The sequence below is a fragment of the Cinclus cinclus genome, chromosome 1, assembly GCF_963662255.1.
Source record: "Cinclus cinclus chromosome 1, bCinCin1.1, whole genome shotgun sequence".
In the NCBI taxonomy this organism is placed as follows: Eukaryota; Metazoa; Chordata; class Aves; order Passeriformes; family Cinclidae; genus Cinclus; species Cinclus cinclus.
Window position 1 is genome coordinate 36234670 of NC_085046.1, and position 22564 is coordinate 36257233.

General features: G+C 34.9%; 1 protein-coding gene across 1 annotated transcript in view; it reads left to right on the forward strand.

Annotated features, from left to right (window-relative positions):
- The window catches only part of KCNH8 (potassium voltage-gated channel subfamily H member 8), a 174186-nt gene that overhangs the window by 70109 nt on the left and 81513 nt on the right, over nucleotides 1–22564 (forward strand). The window contains exons 3-5 of the mRNA XM_062496214.1: nucleotides 1623–1754; nucleotides 16623–16750; nucleotides 18927–19167. Of these exons, the coding sequence (XP_062352198.1) occupies nucleotides 1623–1754; nucleotides 16623–16750; nucleotides 18927–19167 (501 nt within the window). The remainder of the gene's footprint in view (nucleotides 1–1622; nucleotides 1755–16622; nucleotides 16751–18926; nucleotides 19168–22564) is intronic.

Sequence of the window (22564 nt, forward strand, 5' to 3'; positions counted from 1 at the left end):
AGGGCATATTTTCTTGCTTTGTCTTCAAAACTCTAAATAAGAATATTTAAACCAAATATAAAGCCAGTCTACTTCGTTACATAGGTTTATCTGTTCTCCAGTTTTATTTCCTCCTGTTCCAATTTCTCCCTGTCCCTTCTTTAAATACCTTAAGTGGAAGTGCTGCCAGATTGCTGAGCTAGTATTGTTAGTCGCAAAGCTGCCTGTGGAAAGTTTGATCAGGACAGAGAGGGCCAGATGAATTCCCTTTGAAACAAATTTTTATACCTTTGACTTTCCCAGTCCTTCAAAAGAAAAGCTGCTCTTTCACCTGTCATGCTCATCTACAGTGTTCAAAAGGCAGTCAGAGAACTTCCACTTGAAAATCTAAATTATTAAACTTAATATAATCTTATGATTTATGTGATCTTCTTGTGCCCAGTTCTTTTTCAAAACTGGAAAATTCAGAAGACAGCACAGCAGGAAGTGGCTAATCTGCTTGCTGTTCCTAAGGAGCCCTCCAGATGATCATTTGGCAGCAGTCAGCTGTGGTCCAGGGAACTAGCCCTGCTTCTTTTTATGGATTTGCGTAGGCTTTTGTTTGGAAATGAATGCTAAAAATAATGTGTTGTGAAGAAGCAGATTGTGAAAATGTAAAGACATGTACAAAAAATAAATTTTAAACTCTCTAGTGGTACTTATATCTCCTAAAAATAATATTAGTAGGCTGATGGTGGATGGAAGTAGGTAGCACTGATACCTAAAACCTGAGAGACAAAAGTCTGGTACTGGGCTGAGTTACCCCAGAATGGATGGGAGTGAGATCTAGGATGTTTGTATCTAGGTATTATGTATTTTCTTTGTCTTAGTGGTGTTGATAGAAAACTTATGAATTATGTCATTGGAATTGAACAACGTATCTTGCAAACAGAACATGTGATGCAAACAGTATGAATTTATTATAAATTAAATATTTATGTGGCAGGTGTGGATAAAAAGAGGTTGACAAGAATTAAAAACATCAAACTCAGTTTTGTCCAACTTCAGTTTTAAAAAGGTGAACATTAAAGAAAGTAAAGAAGATAGCTGATATTAATTTTAGAGATGATGTGCAATATTATATATCTTGTCCTATTGTCTATGCAATGAGTTTATTTCTACTGTAAGTCTGATATCTGGTTAATTTAAATACCTTTGAATTAGCGGAATGATGCTATGACTATCAGGTCTTCTGTCAAGAAGTTTTAATGAGTATCGAGACAGATAATTAAGGAAGAATGATTTTATAGCAGACATGAATGCTTCAGATGCCAAGTTAACAAAGTCAAAGCTATGCCAGGAAATAAGCAGCATCAGTTGAGAGTTCAAAGGGAAGCATGGTTTCCGAGGAGTAAGGAGCTTCATTAAGCTCTATTAATGATCCCTGTAGATAAATTTTGCATTTAAATTAATGTCTTGCATCTGGAGAAAGCAGTATTACAGAGCTTCAACCAATGATGCAAAGTGATTTACATGAGCTGAACATCTGTGACTCTCTGACTACTGACCTCTTAAATAAGCAGTTCACTTCTCCCCCCACCCCCCCACCCCCCACCCTGCTAAAAGACAGCTGTTTGAATTAAATTCATTCTTTATCCTTGCAGGGTCTTCATTCTGGTGCTTACTGGATATTGTTCCTATAAAGAATGAGAAAGGAGATGTAGTACTCTTTTTGGCCTCTTTCAAAGATATAACAGACACAAAAGCGAAGATTGCTGCAGAAGACAAAAAGGAAGGTTTGTGTGAATTGATAAGAACCAACATTTATGTTTTTAAGAATTGCACCTGCATGAGCATTCTCTTGCATGCACCTTATTCAGTGGAGAGACTTCCTAGTTTTCCAAAGAAGAAATTAATATATGACATGGAATGATAAATAATCTGTTTGGACTTTTTATTATTTACATATTGCTGCAGGTTCTGTAAACATGGAATTTAGGAGACCGAATATTTTGTCCTAAAAATTAAAATTGTTTTTTATATATGATGATTTAATTTATTTACCTTCTGGATTTACAGAGGTATATTTTAGTATTTTGGAAAAGCTAGACGTTTTCAAAAGGTCCACCTATGAACCTGATTTCAGCATGGCTGAGAGTAAATTAATGTATTTTTTTAATGTTTTCCAATCCAATGAGCAGAATTTAAAAGAGCTTTAAAAATTATTTTGCCTATTTATAAGCATTGTTTTCTGGTGTCATCTCATTTTCATTACACTTTAAGTTATATGACTTGTTATGTCATCAGAATTATCCAATAGTATAAGAAATACATTCTCACTGTTTCTTGCGTCTAAAAGGAAACACTGCAAATATTCTGTTCCAGGAATTTGGAAATTTTTTTTATGGTAATGGCTCCAAAAATAATTTTGACAGTGTACTGCAATCAAGGTTTGCTAAATTTTGCTAACACAAAGCAAAGTCAGTGAGCATCGACTTGCGCATCATCAAAGGCAGTGAACTTATTCCAGATTTGCATTTTGTAAAGGTATAATGAACCAACACTTCAGCTTTGTAATTTTTCAGTCTGAAAGGAACTGTTTAGAGTTTATCTGTAGACGCTAAGAGTAGCCATCAGAATTCTTTAAAACATCATTGGTGTTGAATTTTCCACCGTGGTACTACTCTGGGGTCTATTTAAATTTTTCATCCTGCGATAGCCATTGATCTCTCCCTAACTCAAAAACTACATAATTATGGCCCTTAGAATACATTTACTCCTCGTGGGTTTCTAAAGTAGAGGAACAATTAATATTCAACGTTTTCTGGTTTTGAATGTTAATTTTTCAACAAACAAAAGTTATATTTCAGTTACAGAGGTGTGTAATTCAGTATTCTTTTATGAAATTTCAGTACTTTAAATCTTTAAGTACCTAAAGTAACTTTCAGTACTTTAAAACTTTAAAATAATATGTTCTCTTGTGCTGATTAATATTTATAAATCGACATTTATGTTTATGATGTCTGCCTCTTGTGTACGTTTGCACAAATAATTTCACCTTTTTATTTAATTTTCCAGCCCTGAATATTAGAAGTTTGGGAGGGGTGGATTTTGCATCCTTCACTTTTTGCACTGAATATATTTGAAAATTTCTAAGCTGGAGGAAAGAAAAATGGTTTTGAAGTAGTACACAAGTACATTTTCCTGGTTTTCTTCACATTCAATTTCAACCAGTTGTTACTTCTTGAAGTAAAGACAGGAAACAAAAGGATGAAAAATATTTTACCTTATTTCTCCTTAAGCCTCAGAAAACCTTACTCTTAGAAAAGTTTTAGGAAAGTAATTTATTAAAACCTGGAACCCCGTAGGTGAGAGATTGTCAGAACATCTGTGCTCTAAAAGGTAAAGATTTATTTACAAGTGATGCAAATTTTCAAGATAAACTCAATGAGAAATCACATTCAGTATGCCAGATAACCTGGAATAGGTAAGTTGCAGATTATGTGCAAAATAACAGCTATTGTTTATCTGATAAACATTTTGTAGCTGTGTGGTTATTTCAGGAAGGATTAAGATGGTCTTTGACATGGTTTCATGTCAAATTATAAATCTAAGCAGAATTTTTGCTCCTGTTTCCTGTAGCACGTTTACAAATTAATACAACTCTGCCATGTGCAGTGCAATGCACTTACCCAGGGTCACGCTGCACCAGCAAATGCTCATTCAGTTGTTACAAGAAATGAATATCAACACTTGGCTTTCTTCCATGATGTATTCTTTGGAGCACCATCCTGAAACTTGGTTGTTCCATCCCTTCATACTAATTTTAAAACCATGACAACCATTTTATATTATTAGCATCATGGTAGCAGAAAGTAGCGCTTAGTGTGGGGATTTGACAATTACAGTGTTTTATTAAATAGAGTGAGTTAACAAACAGGATTTAACCATTTAGTCAAAATATTTTTTTCACATTCCGCATTTTAATTTTGTGTATATCCACCTGACTCTATAAAAATAAATGTAGGGGTATATCAGCTCCTTTTTAATAACATTCAAATTCTTCCTGTGTGGAGTGATTTACTAATCCTCCAGTGGTGAATATCTTCTCGTTATTTTCAGAAAAAAAATTCCCAGTACAATCTGTGCAACTCATTCGTTATCTGAAATTTCAGAATGTTTAACTTCTAGAAATAATTGGTGCCTCTTTACTTAGACCACAACTACTATCAGTAATGTACTATGCACCTTAAATTAACAAAAACTTCAGCTGGTGCTTTGTTTGGATGTATGAAAAAACTTGTTTAATGTTCAGAGATTGATTTACTTTTTCAAGGATTATTGAATTTGTCCTTTCAAAAATCAAATAATTTTTAAACCTGTAGTTGACATTGAGCGATTGCTACAAGGTAATTGCCACTATGCACAGTTTATTATTGCCTATTTAGCATATCTCTTGAGGTTAGACTGTGTACGGAAGGAGAATCTAGATACAAACATTCTCAGTGTGAAACTATTCTGCCCATGCAAGGCCCCTTTATCAGTGTTTTTGTTTCAGTCTCTCTCTTCTGTTTTCTGCCTAGAACTGACTTTTATAGTTTGTATTAGTCATTAATAGCTATATTCCATCTCACTTTAATTTCTAAACTCCTTAGAAGACTTATCTAACACAATTCTTCAGTGTTCCTTGTCTGCTGAATCTGCCCCTTTGACATTCCACCAGCACTTTATGGTAGCACACTGTCTCTGGTTGTGCCTCCAAAAGCCTTCTCTAGATTCCTACTTCCTCACGTCTTTCCTACTTTGATATCTACCTGTTTCTTCAGTAAAATCTTGTTCTCCTTGTACTTTTACAATGACACTTTCCTGAACTTTATCTTCTGATTTTACAGCCTCTTTCTTCTTGTGCATTGCATATTTACTTTTGCAAATCTCAGGAGCCAATACTGTCTTTGATTTTCTGCAGACATTTTCCTATCAATTTTATCTCATCTGTTCACACAACTTCACTTGGTCCTTTGTGCCAATGTGCCTTGCAAAAGTCTGCTTTTTTACCTTATTTTCCTTTACCCAGCCCAAATATCAGATGTCGTCTGTGACCTTTTCTTTTGAATGTGTCATTCTAAATACAAATTTAACAGAGTTTTTTTCTGCTTTTCTTCTGTATAAAAGTTTCCAGTGGAAAGAGCCCTATCAACCAATGGGAGAAGCAGGCTTTGTTCTAAGACTTTCATGTAAGAAAAATGGAAAAGCACATGCCTAAGAAGTTTGAGAGTCTTTAAGATGTGCTATGACAGTCAGCAACTTTCGCAATTCTTTGGTTTGGGTTTGGTTTTTAATTCAATTTGACAATATCTTTAAAGGCTTCCGTTCTTCAGTATTGCTAATTTACTTCTAATAAGATATGTTTTTGCCCTCCCTACCTGTAAGTTTACTGTAGAAATATTCTCTGCTTTCCATCTGCTTAATGATATCTGTAATCATTTGCTGTTGTGAAAAGCAACTCACCACCTTTTCTTCTTAAAACTGTGGACTTTAAAAAAATTGATGGCCTTTTCAGTATACAGGAAAAGGTTTGTTTGTTTCTTTATTTGTTTTAATAAACTGTTTCTTAAGTAGTTTTATGGGAGTTTTATTTTAGCATTCTATTTTACAATGAACTACTTTTTGGTAAACTACTTCAAAGTTCCACTGTCCTTTTGGAGGAAAAGTGATTAAACTGAAAATTCTATTCTCCAAATCTGGACTCCAGTATGGTATAGATGGGTCAGTGCTTTTTCATTTCTGCATATGACACTAGAACATATGCTGGAATTTAGCAGGAATATAGGAATCCAGGCAGGAAAATAAGAAATTAAATTATTCTGTGACTACTTTTAGATTTCTAATCTGTGTGCTAATGTGGAATAACTTAGGTTTCATAGATGTAGAGTTCCACTGCTATAGTCATGGCTAAAATTCTCCTGATCAATTTGACTCATTCCACAAAGCTTCCTTTAGTCTTTATTGGTAAACTGTTTGCTTTTGTTTTGTTTTTTTTATTGTGAAAATTTTGAAATCTTTGTTTGAAAGTCCTTTTTTTTAGGACTGATTTTCTCAACTTTATTCCAGAATTATTATAAAAATGTGTGCAATATATAGTAACCACAGAATCACACAATATTTGAGGTGGGAATCTCTGGAGATTATCTGGTCCAATGTCCCCTTCTCAAAGCAGGGTCTGACTGAATGAATTGCCCACGAACACATGCAGATATGTGCTCAATAGCATGAAGGATGGGGACTCTACAACTTATCTGGACAGTCTGTTCCAGTGTTTGACTCCTAACAAAGCAAAAAAAAAAAATGTTTTTTCTTAAACAGAATTTCATGTTTTAGGTTGATCTGCCTGTTGGCAAAGATGCCTCCACTCTTGAAAATAATTTGAATTAAAAATTGGACTACACCTTCTGCCACCACAGATTAAAATGAGATGTAAGTTATGGTTCAACTGTCTGGCTTTTTCTAGCTTCTTCATTATCCTTAGGTCCATATGAATTTCTGAGGAGGCAGATTTATTTTGATTATGCATCATTTGAGGGAGGAGTTGTTCTTTTCAGTGTGCCAGAAGTGAAATACCATGTGCCAAACATTTTACATTCCAGATTTTTTATGTTGAAAATGTCTATTTGGAGCAGCACTGGTCTCTTGTAAGAAATTCTGCAATGTGCACTTTGATTTATTCTACTTAATTACTGTCTCAGCTACTTCATGATCGCTCAAGCTACTGCAGTGAATATTCAGGAGACAATTTTTCATTTTAAAGCTTTTTATACCTGTCAGGAGGCAGTATGTTGGGATGGGAAATATAACCATACAGTATGGTTAGACTTATAATAACCAAAGCAGTTAAAATGCTTAAAGATGCACAGGCAGCATGCAGTTCTATCAATGGAGGAGGTGGGATAGAAGCAGAGTTTTACTCCAACATTCCCGCTGCCCAAAGGAAGAAAGTGTTGAGGAAGCAGTACACAAATATCCTTTATTCTGCAATGTCTCAATTACATCCTCCCTAGAATGACTTTGCTTCTGGCTCACCATCAGAGTAAGAAGGGTCTGAAAATCTTGTGCCATCATTAGAGAGAAACTCCTTTCCTCCTGGTCTGTGAACGATACTTTAAATACTTAGGGGACAACAATAGAGCTACCTTCCTCTCCCTGTTCCTTTTTGCATTTGTGAGCACGTAGATGCTCACCCCCTCACCTTTTCACCTTCTTATCCAAGCAAACAAGTTGTATTTGAGCCTTGAATCTTTACAGACAATATCAATCTTTGTAGCTGTTGCTTTAGCCTTGCACCAAGTGTTAAATGCATGTGGCAGTTTCATTCCAGCAGCTCTCAGAGGGGCACAGGGCTTGTTCTGGAGCTGAGGGAAAAAGTGTTCTTTGTGATATATGTAGAATGAAAATGAGAAAAAAAGAAAAGCAAAGTCTGATTCTTGAGCAAATGCAGAGCAACAGACTGTATTCTGGGATATCCTGGAAGGTTGAGAGTTGGTTGCTAATATACACATTAGCAACCAAAAAGTTCATACTCACCAGTTCCTAGATGAATTTATGCCATTGCTTCCAGATTTTCCTTAGAAAACAAAGTTTTCAGGGTGGGGGGAGAAGGGAGAACTTGTTTGTTTGTGTTTCTGTTTTGTTTTGTTTTTCATTTTGCTGGCAGATTGTTGGTAAATATCTTCAGACATTCATGTTACAGTTTAAAAACTCAGCCATGTAAGACAGACAAGACAAAGAATGGAAGAAACAGGAATATGTTCCGTATATATGTTGCTGAAGAACTTTTCAGAGTTGTGTGTGTGTGGTAGGTGATTTTTTAACGAGTCCGACAGTTGACAACTTTCCTATATAATTTGGAACCTTTCTTATTTCTAAGAGAAAAAAAATTATCTGTAAACAGAGAAGTATCTTTAAAGGCTTTAACTGGCCTAGACCCAGCCTGGTATCTTACATTTTATTAAGAGACCACGAGGACTAGAATGCATATTTCATGTGTACTTTGTGTTCAGAAACACATTTAGGAGGCCGTGGGCCATTTGCAGAATTTAATTGTAATAGCAGTTATAGGGCATGCTGTAACTTCTCAGAGCAATTCTGAGGTCCTATAAAGACACAGCAAGTAAGATCTATTACAAGCGAGTTTTTCATAGTTGTAGAAAGAATGGGTTTACAACTAAACCGCATACTTAAAATTTTAAAACTGGTTGAGTTTAGGACCAAACACTCTCAGAGTCTGAGAATCTCATTCCTTGAAGGATAATCAGAGAAACTGTCTGGGTCTTTCAATCACCACATGGAACATACACACAGACATCATAGGATTTTGAACTTATACATTTCTTAAGTCTAAAAAACCATTTTTAAAAAAATCTATTTCCCCTCCCCCTGCTGTTTTAACTCAGGGCAAGTTTCATTGATGACAAAAAAAAATTATGGGTGACTTATCTAGTTCTGTATTGTACATAAATCTATTAAGAAAACAAGTCTTCATTCTCAAATGACATGCTTTCATTACAAGATAGCAATTGTTTGGTTACATATATTATTATTTTCACTTGAGTGAGCAAGGTGTACTTTAACATCATAATCTGTGCAAAATTTTTGAAGTTATTTTTGCAATTAATTACTTTGAAATTATCATAATATTTTTCTGAATATAAAAAAGGAGGGAAAAGTATCAATAAATAAAATACATGTTTAAATTTATGGAATTAAAGGAAAAGAAGAAAACCCTCAGATTCTGTGATATTTTGTCCTTAAATACAACACACTTGCAGAGGAAGAGATATTAATACCTGCTGAAGAGAACGAAAAGTTCCTTGGCAACTTAAATAGTTGGCATTATTTAAGTTCTAGGGGTTCTTGAAAAAGATTTCAAATATTCCCTTCATTATTACTGTTATGTTTTTGTCCATAATGATATATGAGCATATCATTGTCTCATGAGCCTTGTGAAAATTTGCTGTGGGAAATGCAATCTATTCCAGGAAAAAACAGTCACTTTAAAAACAGCTGGAAGTGAGTGATGACCCAGCTGTAAATTCAACACATTTTATTCTGTAAGAACAACATATGCTCACTCACTTCAGTTGATTCAATAGACACATCTCAGATTTGATGACAAAATAAAAATGTCAATTTTCTAATTTGTGAGACAGTTCTAGAGAAATAACAGTGGAAACCTGGCAAATAAACTACTTTTACACAATTATGAAATAGCTATTTTTGAGTTGGAATATTTTACTTCATTATAAGAGTTCTGTAACTTTTGGCAGTAGTATTAATAGATGAGAAATTAGTTTAAAGTAATTCATTTTCAGAGTCCTTCAGCCAAAACTTAGCCTCCTGGAAGTAGTTGAAGAAAGGTATGTTTTTGGAATTTTTTCCCCAGTTCTGAGTTTTATGAGACAGACCTAAATACAGGCATCTAAAAAAGAAAATGTATTTATGTATTTAGGAGTGTACTCCCATCCACCACCGAAATGGAAAAGGAGAAAGAACCTTTCTTTTGGCATTGTGTGTCTGTTTCATCACACCTTTTTTTTTTTCCTTCCTTGTGGAAGAAACAGCAGACCAAAATGTGGTTAAGGATTTTTATCTCATAAGCTGTTTAAAGGTCTTTCTAATTCTTAAAAACATTAATAGTAATGTGTGATATTGCTTCTTTTCTCTTTCTGTCCAAAGCTGAATTTTCTCTGAAGGAATAATAGTAAAATTATGATAATCATACCATTGATTCTGTGTAAAATCTGCCCATTTAAAAAATATTCTGTAATAATGTTTACAGCTGGTATGTGTGTTAGGTGCATCTTCTTATTGAATCAATTAATCAGTTAACAGAATTTAAAAAGCAGCTAGAGGCTAGCCTGGATCCACCATACAATGAACAATTTTGTGAAGTCATGGCTCTTGTTGACAGAAAGGACGTGTCATAAAACCAACAGAACTCCTGCAGCCTCTTGCCCATGGTAGTGCTTTTATTCTGTCATGAATACCAAAGAAGACTTTTCTCAGTCTTCTCTTTATTGGCAACTTCTGGTGTGCTGCCCCTCGAATAATAACTGAAAATGTGCTAGATTTTTAAAAGCCTAGAAAAAAATTATACCAAATTTCCATATAATCTGGCTTTAGAAGGGGATTTCTGCGTTCATTCTGAATTGCTTTTATCCCAGTTGTCTCCTTCAGAATTTCCTTGGTGGTTTTATTTTTTCTGGATGTCTACGTATGAAATGTGTTTTGTGTCAGTGATACTGGATATGATTTAAAACCATTATGTTTCCTGTAGACTTCATTGTATATTTTTTTATTGCACATGGGTTATTTGTGGGGGCCTATTCAAAGACCATAGCTTCTGTTGTGGTATTCCTTACTTTATGATGCAAGTGATGAGGGTTTCTCAAGACATGGATTAGAAGGTAGAAAGAAACTTTCTTGCCCTTCTTACAGGGAGCCTTTTATAAATAGAATTGTAAGACAAATAAATGGTGAACAAATTCTTTAACAAGTCATTCACTGAACCAGGCTCAAAAAGGAACAATTCAATACTTGTATGATATTCCAGGTGAAAACATCTCTCTGTGTGACTGGGTTGTGTGGTTTTGACAGCATAAAGATATACACAGGAAAGGTAATGGGGGAGGTTTATTTCCCTGCCTGATTTCAGAATAGATCAGCAGGAGAGATCACACAGGTATGACAATATACCACTGTGTTTTGAGCAGGGAAGGGTCCAGCCTTCATTAAAAATCACAGCATTAACCCGGTTATTTTGCATATCCACAGTGTTCCTTCCCCTGTGTGTATGGAGCAGCATCATGGATTTCAAGTCTGTCTGTATCTGGAAAACTTTTAGCAGTGGAGTCCATTTGTCCTGTTCTACTCTGTTGTTGGTGTTGTTATTGTTGTAAAGGAAATCTAGTTTACACAATCAAAATCATGTTATTTCTTTGATAAATTTTCTTAGATGGGAGCTGGCATTACTTGCTGCTTCATCTCATGATTGACTTTAATTTTGTAAACAATGAAATAAATGACAAGTTCTTATCTACTGTGCCAATTTATCTAGTCCTTTGAGTAAAATGCTAGTAGAATAAAAATTTTATCTTTTATTTCTCATACTCACTCCTGCCTTATCTCTCAAAATAGCTAAAATGAAGTAATCTCATTATTTTATGGAATATATTTATAAAAGTGTACACTAAACTGTTAAATACAACTACAATCTAGAATTTTCACATAGAACACCCACAATAGAGTCTGGAACTCACTGTTTTTCTTCAGGACTCTTCCTTGCAAAGTGTTTGAAGAGATCTATGTCTATACTATCTTTCCTACTTTTTTCCAGACAGGGTTATTGCACATCATGACTTGAGATAGTCACATTAACGCTCTTTGAAGAGGATATTCAATGTGCCTGAATCAATCTTACCCTAAGCCTAACAACCCCAATCGCCAAGCAAACAGGACAGTGGTGGCAATCAAGTATCTGGCACTGAAATATAATTTTGAGCATGGAGCTAAAATTCTTGTGAAAATATAAAAAGCAGTGAAGAGTCACAGTCCTGTCCCTAGTGGTGAACTTGTCTTTCCTTGGCTACTGTACTGCAGAAATACTGCTCAGAAATCCAGGTCTGCAGCCTCAGAGCCTTTAGGATAACTCTGTCACATTGGTTGTTGGTAGAACTACTATCTCTGAATGAAGTTACTCAGTTGTGCATGTAACATGCACATGGAAAAATGTAGTTTCCATAACTAAAATCCCAGGTTATGTTTCATCATTCCTCTTTATTTCATTCACATACTGCCAGTATATTTTGTTCTGGGGTAAATTCGATAGGTGCAGGTTGCTTTTATTCTTTCTCTATGTATTGGGTAAACACAGGCAAATCTCTCAGATACTCCTGTGTCGTATGAATGAAATGCTTAATTTTCTATTCTGTTTCCATGCACATTTGCATTGAAAATATTCAATGCTAATGACCTATGATCAGACATTTCCATACAAGAATATGTTGGGTATGTATCAGACCAGAGGGTAGTGGTTTTAAGTAATGCATGAAGACAAAAGTGAAAGCAGTTATTTTGAAGGGATACAAATTAATGCTGTGAAGAATGAGGAAAAACTACCAAGGCTGAGACATTTTTTTGTAAATAAAGTACAAACTTTCTGGCCAGGGCAAGTTAGTTCATTTTGGTATTTGGAAATATATGCATTTCATGGTCTCTCTCATGCCACAGGTTGTCTGCTATGGAGTGAGGACAGTGCTTCTGGGTCATATCAGGGTACTCAGTCTTCACTGAGAGAGTGGGGATGCACTGGAACAGCTGAGAACTGGAACAATGTGAATATTGCATCCCTGGAAATGTCCAAGGCCAGGTTTGACAGGGCTTTGAGCAACCAGGTCCAGTAGAAGGTGTCCCTGCCCATGGCAGGAAGGTTGGAACTAGATGATCTTTAAGGTCTCTTTCAGCACAAACCGTTCTTTGATTGTATAAATGTGTCAGACTTTACCTGGAGAATGAGATCATTTTAAACCATAAAGTATTCTACACTATCTAACGCTATGCTCTGACTATCCTGATTTTAGGAAATACTTCTTTACCAAAAGCATTATCAAGCTTGAAACAGGCTGCCCAAGGAAGTGGTCGAGTCACCACCTCTGAAAGTATTTGAAAGATGCATTGGAGGGGTACTAGGGGATATGGTTTAGTGGTGGAATTCACAATTAGTGATTGTGAATTAATGATCTTAAGGGGTTTTTTAAACCTAAATTATTCTAAGATTTGATTAACTGCTTTGAAGGAGAGCAGACATATTTTTGATGTCAATTTAGTCAGTAAAGCTGGCTTTCCAGTTCTTCTGCATTGCTAAGACAGCATATACCTATGAAAGTTTGTCAGAAATTGTTAGGGTTTCTATTTCTGATTTATACCTAGAATTTTTATTTTTTTTCCCCCAAACAGGACAAGAAAAGGGTTATGCCTCCACTTTCTATTAACCTTAAGTGGATTACTGAAGCCTCATGTTCTTATAAAAACACAACAGAAAAGAGTTACAGAGACATTTGTATCTGATTGTGCTTTCTTTTACTGCAGCCTTCCCTCACAAGATTTTAAGAAGTCTTAAGCTGTTAGGAGACCAATGTTAAGCTTAGCAAAGAAGCGTTGTGTTATTTTTTCTTTTTTTAGAAAATCTTTTGTTAATTTTCATGTCTGATGGTTGTGGTACTATACCTGTCTTCACTTGAAAGAAAAACAACCAGAAGGACAGCAGTAAGAGTCAAAATATGTATTACCACTTTTTTTAATAAAGGGGAGATTAAATTAGTTTGCAAGCATCCTTTTTAAGAGCTATTTTGGGGAGGGGATTACCATTACACAGGAAGGCACATGTAGAAGCAGCAGGAAATAGACCCTGAAATTCAGGATTTTTCTAGAACAAGATTTCTCACTGTATTTGGGGAGATGAGGAATTCTTTTGTTAAGAACAGGGCAAAAATAAGCCAGTTGTATTAAAGTGACTTTCTGCTTATGCTTGGAAGTTTTTTTTCTAAGATCAGCCATAAAAAGAAGTAAAAAGTCAAGTCTGTCAGGTACCTAAATTTTTGAAGAACTAGAGAGAAACAGATGGGAGTTTTTAAAAAATGAGCTGTCTCTTCCAACATAATGAGCTGTGAACTGAGTATGATAAGAAAAGAGGGAAGGTTACAGAAAATAATCACATATGTGTAGAGGCACACCTGGTGAACAATGTAATTTGCTAAGGCTCGGGATTGCTTTCTTTCCTGAAAGTATTGGGAGACTGGAAAGCAGAATCCACAAATGTCATTCACTTATTTATGTTATAAACTACTGACATGTGCTCTGATGGTGTCTTATCTTCACTATAAACTCATTTGTTTTCACTTCTAATAACAACCATAAAAAACGTTTTTGCCACTTATGGTTAGTAAGAAAATTATTGCTTCATAATTATTGCAATGCTTTCCTTATTGATGCATGCTTTTCTGTCTCTAGGAGTTGAATGACTCCCACTATTAACACAGAGGTAGCATTAATCCCTTGCAAATAGTGTAATCAGCATGTGATGGGAGTCACTTGCTGTGAAAATATGCAATTGGTATGATTCTAAGTGCCTTATCAAGTCCCACAGCCTAAACAAGTTACTGAGTACAACAACCTTAGTGACTGAAACGCTGAGCCTGGGTAGGAGAGATGGAATCTGTGTGAAGCCAAAAATTATCATGCTGCTGGCACATAAAGTTTAAAACCTTACGAGGAACCTGTCCTCATTTAAAAAGTGGATAGAAAGTGAAATTCTGTGTCAGTAACTACATGGGAAGAAAAGAAACAATAAATGAATATGTATACATCAACGGTTTCCATAGTCTCATGGCATTCTGGAAAGAGATGGAATTGTGGACAGCTTTCAGCCAGTGCTCAGCATATGAGAGAAAGGCAAATCTATGGTTAGGAGTTATAAAGAAAAAAACCTGTAGGCAGTATTTCACCATTTTATCAGTCAAACATATATGCATAGCTTGTTAGGCTCCAAATAGCTACTGAAAGGATAGCTTTAAAGAATATATTTAAAATGCTGAGGTAAAGAGAAGAATTCCAAGGTTGACCAGAAGTAGAGAGATCCACTTCCACGCTGGAAGGGCCTTGTATTGCTGGGGATATTGGAAGTACTCAAGGAACCTCTACCCGAAGGTACCAGGACTGCTTTCTGAGCACAGTTCAGCGTGGGTCTCACAACATATCACATCAGCAAGGCTGTTCTATCTGCCATCTGCCAGCATGGACTACCTCGGGCTCTTTGGGCTAAGGACAAGGACAGGTATTAGGTATGGTACAGCCTGAGAATGAAGTCTTCAGCTAAATCATCTCAAAACACTGCTGGCCAGAAGCTCAAGAAAATGGTTTTCCCAGCCTGTGTCATAGCTGATCTGAATTTTATTGACTGCTTTTGGATGCAGTAGAGTAACCTGAGTGGCATCATAAAACATGGCAGTTTAAGTTGAGGATGGGAAAGGAGAAAGGCCTGTAAATAGTTTTAAAGAGAATTCCAAAGTCATATGACAAAACTACTAGACCTGAACCATTCTACACTGAAGATCCAATTCAATTGACTTAAATTCATTTTTCCTCAGAGAAAGAAATAATCTTTGTTCACTTTGTTCTTACCCAGAATTTAAGAAGACTTAAAATTTGAGTTTTAAGTTGTTTGTTGATTGAGAGATTAAAAAAAAAAACAAAAACAAACAAACAAACAAACAAAAAAACCCATTAATTTATTTGGGTTTTTTCTGAAATATTTTTTCAGAAATTAATTTTGTTATAACTTTCTTCATTGTAGCTGACAATAATATATGTTGGAGATGGGAAAGTAGGAGGCTTCTCCATCTGCCTCCTTCAACTTTTGAGTAGTTATTTGGCTTTGCAATACAAAGGTTTTCCCTTCTTTCTTTTTACTTTTCTTTTTCTCCCTTCTATTTACTGACAAGTTAAAAAAATCCTCAACTAGAGAGTGCTCTTGGATGAATTACACAAAAACTTCTTTACTGAGAAGTTTGAAAAAAACATTCCTCCTACACATTTTGTTATGTATGGCTTTTTGCTGTTAAGCCAAAAATACATCACTGTCTTATAATACAAATCTTTCTTGCTTTTCTCGGCAGGTTTCAAGATGTAGCTATTTTGCTTGCTTCTAATTTCTGGCTCTGCTAATTAGTTTTGTGTTTTGTTAAATTTTTTTTCCTCCTTCATTTGTATGCATTCAATTGGCTTTAATTAAACCTTCTTGACAGACAGCTTCTTCCTTTAGTCCCATAATTCCTTTTTTCTTAATCCTGACACATCACAAAAAGTCTGCTTTCATTTACTCTGGCAACAATTCACTGTAATTCCATCAGAGTGACTGGAATTACTTTGAATTTACTGCTTTATAAGCAAGAACAAAATTTGTCCCTATGATTGACAATTACAGACATCTGAATGGAGGTAAAAACCACAAACCTTTCCAAAATAATGTTCAGTCTCTACTCTTAATGGATTTCATGTCACCAAGGAATATGTCAAGTGATTTTACCAGTGGCCTGTGGTAGGAAAAGAAATCTAAATGCATGAATGTAAGAATTGGTTATTACTAAGGAGCAGGCTTACACATTAGCATATTCTGACATAATGGAAGCCTAGTGCAGGTCAGACTCTCTGTTTTTGAACAGTACACCACAAGGGATTTTTTTTCTTCCTGTGAAGTGAGAGAGTAGGATCACCTCAAGGCTATTTCAGTGGTTACTTCTAGACATCCTTCCCACTGGTCAGTAATCTCTACTTTCTGAAACAGTAGAGAGTATATTTATCATAGCTATGAAAATCATGTGTTGCAATTACTTGCTTCTGAGTTGTGAAGACATTTCACAATTAAAACCTTACAGTGGCTTTTACTTCCCTTTAGGAGAGGGGGATTTTGTTTCTTTGCTGCAAACGATTAAGCAAAAGAAAAGGTGTGCATAATATTTACATTTCTACCAATGTCTGAAGTGCCAGTAGCTCCGGTCCCAAAGGTTAAAGTGCTATTTCCTGATCTTTAATGGACTCTCACTTCTGTTCAGCAGAAAAATGGAAAGGAAGAGGAAGAGCAGGATCTCATTTTGAGTCAGCTCGCAGACGGAGTAGAGCTGTCCTTTATCATATCTCTGGACATCTACAAAGAAGAGAGAAGAACAAATTAAAAATTAATAATGTAGGTGGAATTCTTTTCTTCCGCTCCACCCTCCCTCTCCCCCCCAAAAAAGTACTCTTTGCACTATCTTTAGAAAAAAAATTTGGAAGTGCTTGTAAAGGTCAGTGAGTACTTAAAAAATATCCTGGTCATAATTTTACAGTAATAAAAATTAGAATACTTCTCACTGAAGCATACTTCATACTTCATAATTCTCACTGAAGTATGTCTGCCTACAATGGTGTGTGTTACCATATAGCAAGATAGTTCATTTAATCATACTGTAAACAGACATTTAATGCCACAAAAGCCACATTATAAAAATTCTCAGAACTTAGATTTCACAGGTTCTCAGAATTTTAAGTTCCAACTTACCTTGTCATCTCAATTATTTTATCTCAATTACTATTTGCAAAAAAATTACCTTTTAATTTCCTAATTGAAGTAGTCATAGTAATGTTTCTGTCTTCAAATTAATTCTCTATTCCCCCAGTAACTATAACTAATGAGTAAGTTCACAAAACATGCTGTGAATATTGCTAACACTAAATCAAACCATAGACAAACCAACAATATAGCAACAGAATAACTTCTAAAGAAATGTTAATGAGAAAAAATAACTCTCCTGCTTTGTGCAGTACAAATTAAAAGTAAAAAAAATTTGGTACAGATTAATGACATGAAAATACACAACTGGTATATATGTCATGGGGCATACAGCCCCTTCCATTGAACTCAAATATCAAATGTTGAAAAAAAATTAAATGTTGAAAAATATTTTTTTTTAAATTTGCAAATGTTTTATTTTGAAGAAGCATAATAATAATAAAAAGATAAACCTGCAAAATGTGACCAGGTCTTCCAGGGATATTATGATAATAATTTTCATGAACATGACTCTTAAATTGTTTTTGATGACTAACCTGTACTATCAAAATGCTAGGGCAGATCCTATTTTACCATGTTAAAATATTTATTCTGAAGTTAATTTACTAGCTTTAGTACATGGATTTTTTGGCGCTATGGATTGGAAATAATATGAGGAATGTTTTCTTTTTCATGATTAAAAAATGGGCTGACTCTAGGAACAGCATGAATTCAGCTGCTTAGATTCATGAATAAGAACCAAGAATAGAGAAGGCAATGACATCAGTATTTCAAAGGAAACACAAAGAGAAAGGCTGTGACAGACAAGACAAATGTAGTTAAGTCTGTGGTTATGCAGGTTTTGTCTTTTTAATTTCATAGTGAATAACTTCAAGATCAGAAATAATCTTAGCTTACTGAATGCACAATATTGTTTTGGGAGGCTCTTTGTTTCTGGAACAGCATTAACCAGGAGCACAGTAACAGTGAGGAAGAATTTTTTTACTAAATAATGCAAGACAGGTCATGTTCCACATGCTGCTTTTTGGGAGAGTAGGTGCTTTTTGTTAAAGCTATGGAAGGTGAAAGCCAAGAATTTCAATAGCTTAACACTGAAATCTTGGTCACATAAGGCAGTGGTAAGACACAGACTCAAGACAAAGCTTGGTCTGGTGACAAACGCAGTCACATCTGAAGCCATATTATAGTAGATAGTTTGATTTAGATCAGGAGTGAAATTTTAAATAAAATCAAAAATTTATTCCTACTAATAGTGTTTTTGTTCACATGAACTGGATTCCTGAAGGTAAAACTAAACCAGCAGAGATGTTCCAAGTACTGGAGCAGTTCAGTCCACAGGACCAGGCTAGATATAGCCTGAAAGAGCCTCCTCACAGCTCTGTGTATAGCATGTTTTTCTTCAACACCAGCTACTTCTTTCTATTTGTTCCTATTTACAGTAGTATACAAAGCTCTCACCAGTTCATCCAGTGGAATAACATTGCTCTGCAGTGAGAATTAGTTCAACAAAGGAAGAAATAGTTTGCCAGATGCAGTCCCCTCTTACCCCATTTAATCTAATTTATTGGTCTTCTTCCTGCCTCAACATTCACAAGTTATTCCATTAACAGAACCATCTGTATAAATAAATGTAATGTCTAGGTTAGAAAAAAAGGGTAGCATTCATTCTTTCCTGCATATGAGTATGTCATATGTTATTCTGATTATTTTTACAAAAATACATCAACCACCTAAGGGCTGCATTCCATGAAGTGCTTCTGTGTGATCAAATTATTGTTTTGTCTCATTTATTTTTTTCCCTCTTTTTCAGAATGTTTTCGTAGATAAACCAGCATTTCCAGAATACAAAGTTTCAGATGCAAAAAAATCCAAATTCATATTGCTGCATTTTAGCACTTTTAAAGCTGGCTGGGACTGGCTTATTTTACTGGCAACGTTTTATGTTGCTGTGACTGTACCTTACAATGTTTCCTTTATTGGCCACGATGAGCTGTCTACAACTCGAAGCACAACTGTCAGTGACATTGCAGTGGAAATTCTCTTTATCATTGGTAAGATATGCTGGGGGTTGTTTGGGATCTCTCTTCTGATATTTAGGGCTTTCACTGAATGAATAATATTTTAGAAAAGGAAATAATCATCCCTTTCATGACTTTTAAAAAAATCAATTTTAGCTTTATGGCTTGATATTTTATCTGAACTTTAGATAAGGGTTTTTTTGGGTTTTTTTTGGTTTTTTTTTTTTTTTTGTTTTTGTTTTTGTTTTGTTTTGTTTTTTTTTTTACTTTAAATTGGTTTGGGTAGCTCTGCTGTTACTCTAAAAGGACTTTTGTTTCCAAGGAAGATTGAAACCCACTGTTTCACCCTGGGGGTGAAAAACCTTCCCAGGATAGGGATGTGCCTTGTGCCTTGGAATAGCTGCTGTTTTGTTCACAGTCTATGGGGTTATTTTTTATTTCACGCTTAGAAGAATTATGGACCACAAGCTGAGTAGATATTTTAAAATTTTGGTGTAAGATTAAAACTCATACTTCAATAGCACACATGTACAATATCAATATGTTGTATTGACAACTGGGACAGAATTTAGGAGGCTCAAGTTTGTTATCTGATCCATTCTCCAAACGCTTTATTTCCATGATCCATTTATTTCTTATATTTCTTAAGAATCAAAAAGGAGAGAAGCCATCTAATAATGGCTTTTTACCAAATAAATTCCTATTTTTTTGTAGTATCTTTCTAAAATTTATTTATAAATGTTTAAAAAAATCCCTGAATAAACATTTTCCCCAAAGATTTTACTAATATAATACCACTCAGTGCTGAGTACACTGAAAAACCAGAGCTCAGATCTCTTGCTACTTACAGGTGAAGAAGCTATATTTTTTAATAAGTAAGTCAAGTTGGGTGTGTCTTTCTTGAACATGAAAGGGGTTTGGATGGGTTCTGAGAGAGAAAGAGAACAAAAAAAACCAATAAAATAATTTTCAGGTTTGAAACTTCTTTTGTGCTTAAATCTTCCTTATTTTTTCATTTAAAAATATAGCTCATTCAAACATTAAAGGTAACAAAACAATCTTCTCTAGGAGAACTAAAGAAAATTGAAACACCATAAACACTAAGCAATCACTCAGAAGATTTTCTTATAAAAATTTTGAAAATTTCTCCATTTCTCTGTCAACTTTATTGTAGACAGTAAGATTTGTAGGTGATGTGGCTGATGGAAGAATAATATGTTATGATTAACAAATATTTGTTTCCTCCTTTGGTCATTGTTTTGTCATTAGACTTAAGGTCTAAATTTCCATTTTATGCTCACTATTTGATCTTGGTGGACTCTTTCATGTTAATGCAAAAAATTCACATTCAAAGATTCTCAAGCACTGTGGTAAGAAAGTTACATTCTGTAATGCAAATCATCAAGGATCTTCCTGTGTCTTGTGTAAAAAGAGTGAGATGATGACTCTAGTCGGTCATAAATTAATGTTACATTAAGAATACTAAATCAAATAATCCCACTTGATGTGCTTGGGTGACTTTATAAAAAGATTAGACTCAAGGTTAAAATATTTTGATAATGGCGCAAACAACTGGTTAGTGTTATAAATGTGTTTATTTGAATGTAAGCACAAGAGAGTATAATCTGTATCTAACTGATTTATGTGCTGAAGTATTCATTCAAAACAAGACAGAGGGTGAACTGCTCAGTGTAACTTTTCTGGTTGTACGTTTTGCTGGAAATATGGAGTCTTCAAAGGCATAGCTATGATTAATAGAATAGCTGAGTAAGAAAAATAAAGCAAAGAAGATTTTCTGTAAATTTTACTTCATATTTTTCAGTTCCATTTTTAGGCCTGTAGTCCAGGAAATCCAGCTATGGCTGTAACTAAATGCATTCAAAGAAATGTACATGGAGAACTAGAAGAGACTTTGACTAATCATGTTCCTGGTAACCAAAACACTGTACTGTGGAATAGCAGTATTCCTCCCCCAGAGTTTGAATAATGACTCAATTTTCCCCAGAATAATTTTTTTCTAGAAGTATTATCTGATTTAAACCTCTAGCTCTGAGGAAAGGTTTATGGAACATTTTCAGGACATTGTCATACTGCATTTAAATCCCTGCAGTGAATTTAAAGAAAATAGTGTGTTTATTATCATCTCTCCAGGGTCCCTTGTCTGTTAAAATGTTGAATTAATATGTCTCAGAACACGTATAACTGTATTGAAAGTAGTAAGATTGACAGCATACTTTAAGCATAAGTTTCTGGGCATTTGTTGCACTGTGGCTCTGACAAACACATCTTTGATGGATGATCTGTGTGCTCTGAGAAAAGTCAATGAGAAATGTTGAGAAAAATTCTTCCTATGATGTTGCTGCCTCAGAAATGCAGTGGGGAGATCTGTCTGATATAGGATCTTCTGTTGTATTACAGCTTCATAGTCACAGATTGAGGTATCAAAGAAGTAGCCACAGAGTGGAGAAACAGTCTGTCTACTTTGATTTTATTCATATTTCTGAGAACATGGAGTAATATTCCTTTTACTCATACAGTCTGCATAAACACTCGTTTGGACTAGAGACGGTCTTTTTTTTTTAGCTGTGTTATCCAAGACTGACTATTCTTGGGCATATGAGGTGGCTCTTGGGAATAGCTCTGTGGATGGCCAGGAACTGGATCTGATGATCCTTGCAGGTCCCTCCCAACTCAACTTATTCTGTGATTCTGTGACATGTGTCAGCCTATGCTTAAGCATGATAAAAATAGATATGGATGTGTTCTTCTGACTTGGGGTGCTTACAAGTAAGAGCATTTATATCAACTAAATTATTTATGAGAAAAGCATCTAGCTAGAGTTTTTAACTGCTTTAGCTTTTAAAGGTCTCTAAAACACAGACAGGAGATAAGCAATAGTAACAGCCCATTTTGTGACATCTTCAGGTAAGAAGATGAAGGGAGAACATATTTAGGTCTTCTCATATGAAACTTAATTTTTCACTTGATATTTCCTGAGATAACTTGTGTGATGTTTTATTTGAGTGTATTTCCATTATCTGTTTCCCTCTGTTGTGTTTGTTACCTTCTCTAACATCCCCCTGCAAATAAATATTTTGATTCCTCTAACAAAACATAGAGTAGAATTAGTTTAGTTTCAGAATTTTTGATTGTCATATTATTTAAACACAATAGAGATGCAGATAAAAGCTTATTAGCCTTAATATATTTTTAAAAACTTATTAAAAATATCCTAAGTGTTTTATCTGGTGAAGGCTATTACTTGCTTTATTGCACTATTTGCTTCAAGTTTATGCCCCTGTATTTGCATAAACAGTAGCTGAGTCCTTCATTTCTGGATAGGTTTGTCTGGGAGCCTGATTATCAATACCTCTAAGAAGCATAATGGATCTTAGTTACTTTTCAATAGTATTTTAAAGTTTTCTGTCTT